This window comes from Palaemon carinicauda, chromosome 4 (genome assembly GCF_036898095.1).
Source record: "Palaemon carinicauda isolate YSFRI2023 chromosome 4, ASM3689809v2, whole genome shotgun sequence".
In the NCBI taxonomy this organism is placed as follows: domain Eukaryota; kingdom Metazoa; phylum Arthropoda; class Malacostraca; order Decapoda; family Palaemonidae; genus Palaemon; species Palaemon carinicauda.
Genome location: NC_090728.1, coordinates 109,907,212 through 109,908,674, shown reverse-complemented (window position 1 = coordinate 109,908,674; position 1,463 = coordinate 109,907,212). Strand labels below are relative to the sequence as shown.

The 1,463-nt window shown below is 52.1% G+C and overlaps 1 protein-coding gene across 1 annotated transcript in view; it reads right to left on the bottom strand.

The window, feature by feature from the left end:
* The window catches only part of LOC137639610 (uncharacterized), a 1,263-nt gene extending 277 nt beyond the window's left edge, over nt 1–986 (bottom strand). The window contains exons 1-3 of the mRNA XM_068371870.1: nt 809–986; nt 344–724; nt 1–217 (exon numbers count right to left, since the gene is read on the bottom strand). The exon at nt 1–217 is cut by the window's left edge and continues 277 nt beyond it. Of these exons, the coding sequence (XP_068227971.1) occupies nt 1–217; nt 344–724; nt 809–986 (776 nt within the window). The remainder of the gene's footprint in view (nt 218–343; nt 725–808) is intronic.
* Between the last annotated feature and the right edge of the window lie 477 nt (nt 987–1,463).

The following is a 1,463-nucleotide window of genomic DNA, read 5'->3' as shown; positions in this document are numbered from 1 at the left end:
TTGACGAAAGTGTCGTCAATATAGAGGAAGTAAGCGAGGGGGCACTCAAGTTGGGAGAATACCCTCTCATCTACGATTCCCATGTAAAAGTTAGCAAAGAGTACACCCAAGGGTGAGCCCATGGCCACGCCATCCTTTTGAAAGTACATGTGCCCATGGTGAGTAGTAAAGGGGGCCCTCTTAGTGCAGATGGCAAGGAGGGTCAGAAGGGCTTGCTCTGGGATATTCAATTCGGGAGTCGTCTCGTCCCTGTAGATTCTATCGGCGATAAGGTCGATGGTTTCGTCAACAGGGACATTAGTGAACAAAGATTCGACGTCCATCGATGCTGTGACCCCCTCGCCGCGGACGTTCTTGATCCTCTCTAGGAATTTGGCTGAGGAGGCCATACAGTGGCAGTCGGGGACATATAGTGTCAAAATCGTGTTCAGTTTCTTGGCCAGCTGGTATGTAGGCGTAGGGCATTGGCTGATGATAGGTCGAAGTCGGTTGCCTTGTTTGTGGGTTCTAACATTGCCGTAGAGGTAACTAGGTCCATAATCTCCTGAAATCATGGGCAGGTGTATGGCGTTAGTTGCAGTATTAATGGCCTTGATGGTGTGATTTGCCTCCCTCTTGTTGTCTTCAACAGGGTCGCTCGTGAGGCGCTCGAATTTGGTCAGGTTGGGTAGGATGGCGTCCAATTTCTCGGTGTACTCGTGGGTGTTGATGAGTACAAAGGCAGCTGTTTTGTCGGCCCGACGGATGTTAACATCAGCTATTCATTTGAGCTCTTTAGCAGCAGCTCTCATCTCCTTAGAAACGATGCCACTGCTGTATCTGCCCCTATCAATAAGGGCCTTGGCGAGCAGAAGCGGCTGAAGGGCGTCAGTCGTCCGGAGGGCACCACGTTCTTGGAGGTTGAGGATGGAATCTAGGAGTAATTCCATCTCCAGGCGCTTGTAGGTTGGTCTCGGTCGGGCGATGAAGTGGCAGTTAAGGCCCATCTTGAGTATCTTCTCCTCTGCTGGCGTAGGAACGTAGCTGGAGATGTTAATGTATTCCTGGCGGACCTCTGGGATCCACAGCTTTCCGCCATTAAGGGTGACCAGATTCCTCAAGATGGTCCTCCTCCTCTTCTTCAAGTCCTCCTTAAGTACTTGTAGAGCATGGATGATGTTGTTGGGGTAGCTCAGGCCACCTCCAAGGTCCTCTTCATGGTTAGGGTTGTTGATATCGGGGTGTCGATCATCATGGGCGTCGTCATTAGGGGCATCCTCGTCCTCGAGGGGGACGTCAGTAGTGAGCTGGCCTTCTCCATGGCCCATTCATCATCAAGGCGGACCCTTTGGGTCCACTTTGATGATGAATGGGCCAGCTTGAGGGATGGAGGAGAAGCCCAGCCTGCTACTGACGTCCCCCTAGAGGTTGACAGCGACCACGAGGACGAGGACGCCCTTGAGAACAACCCTCTGAAGAAGACA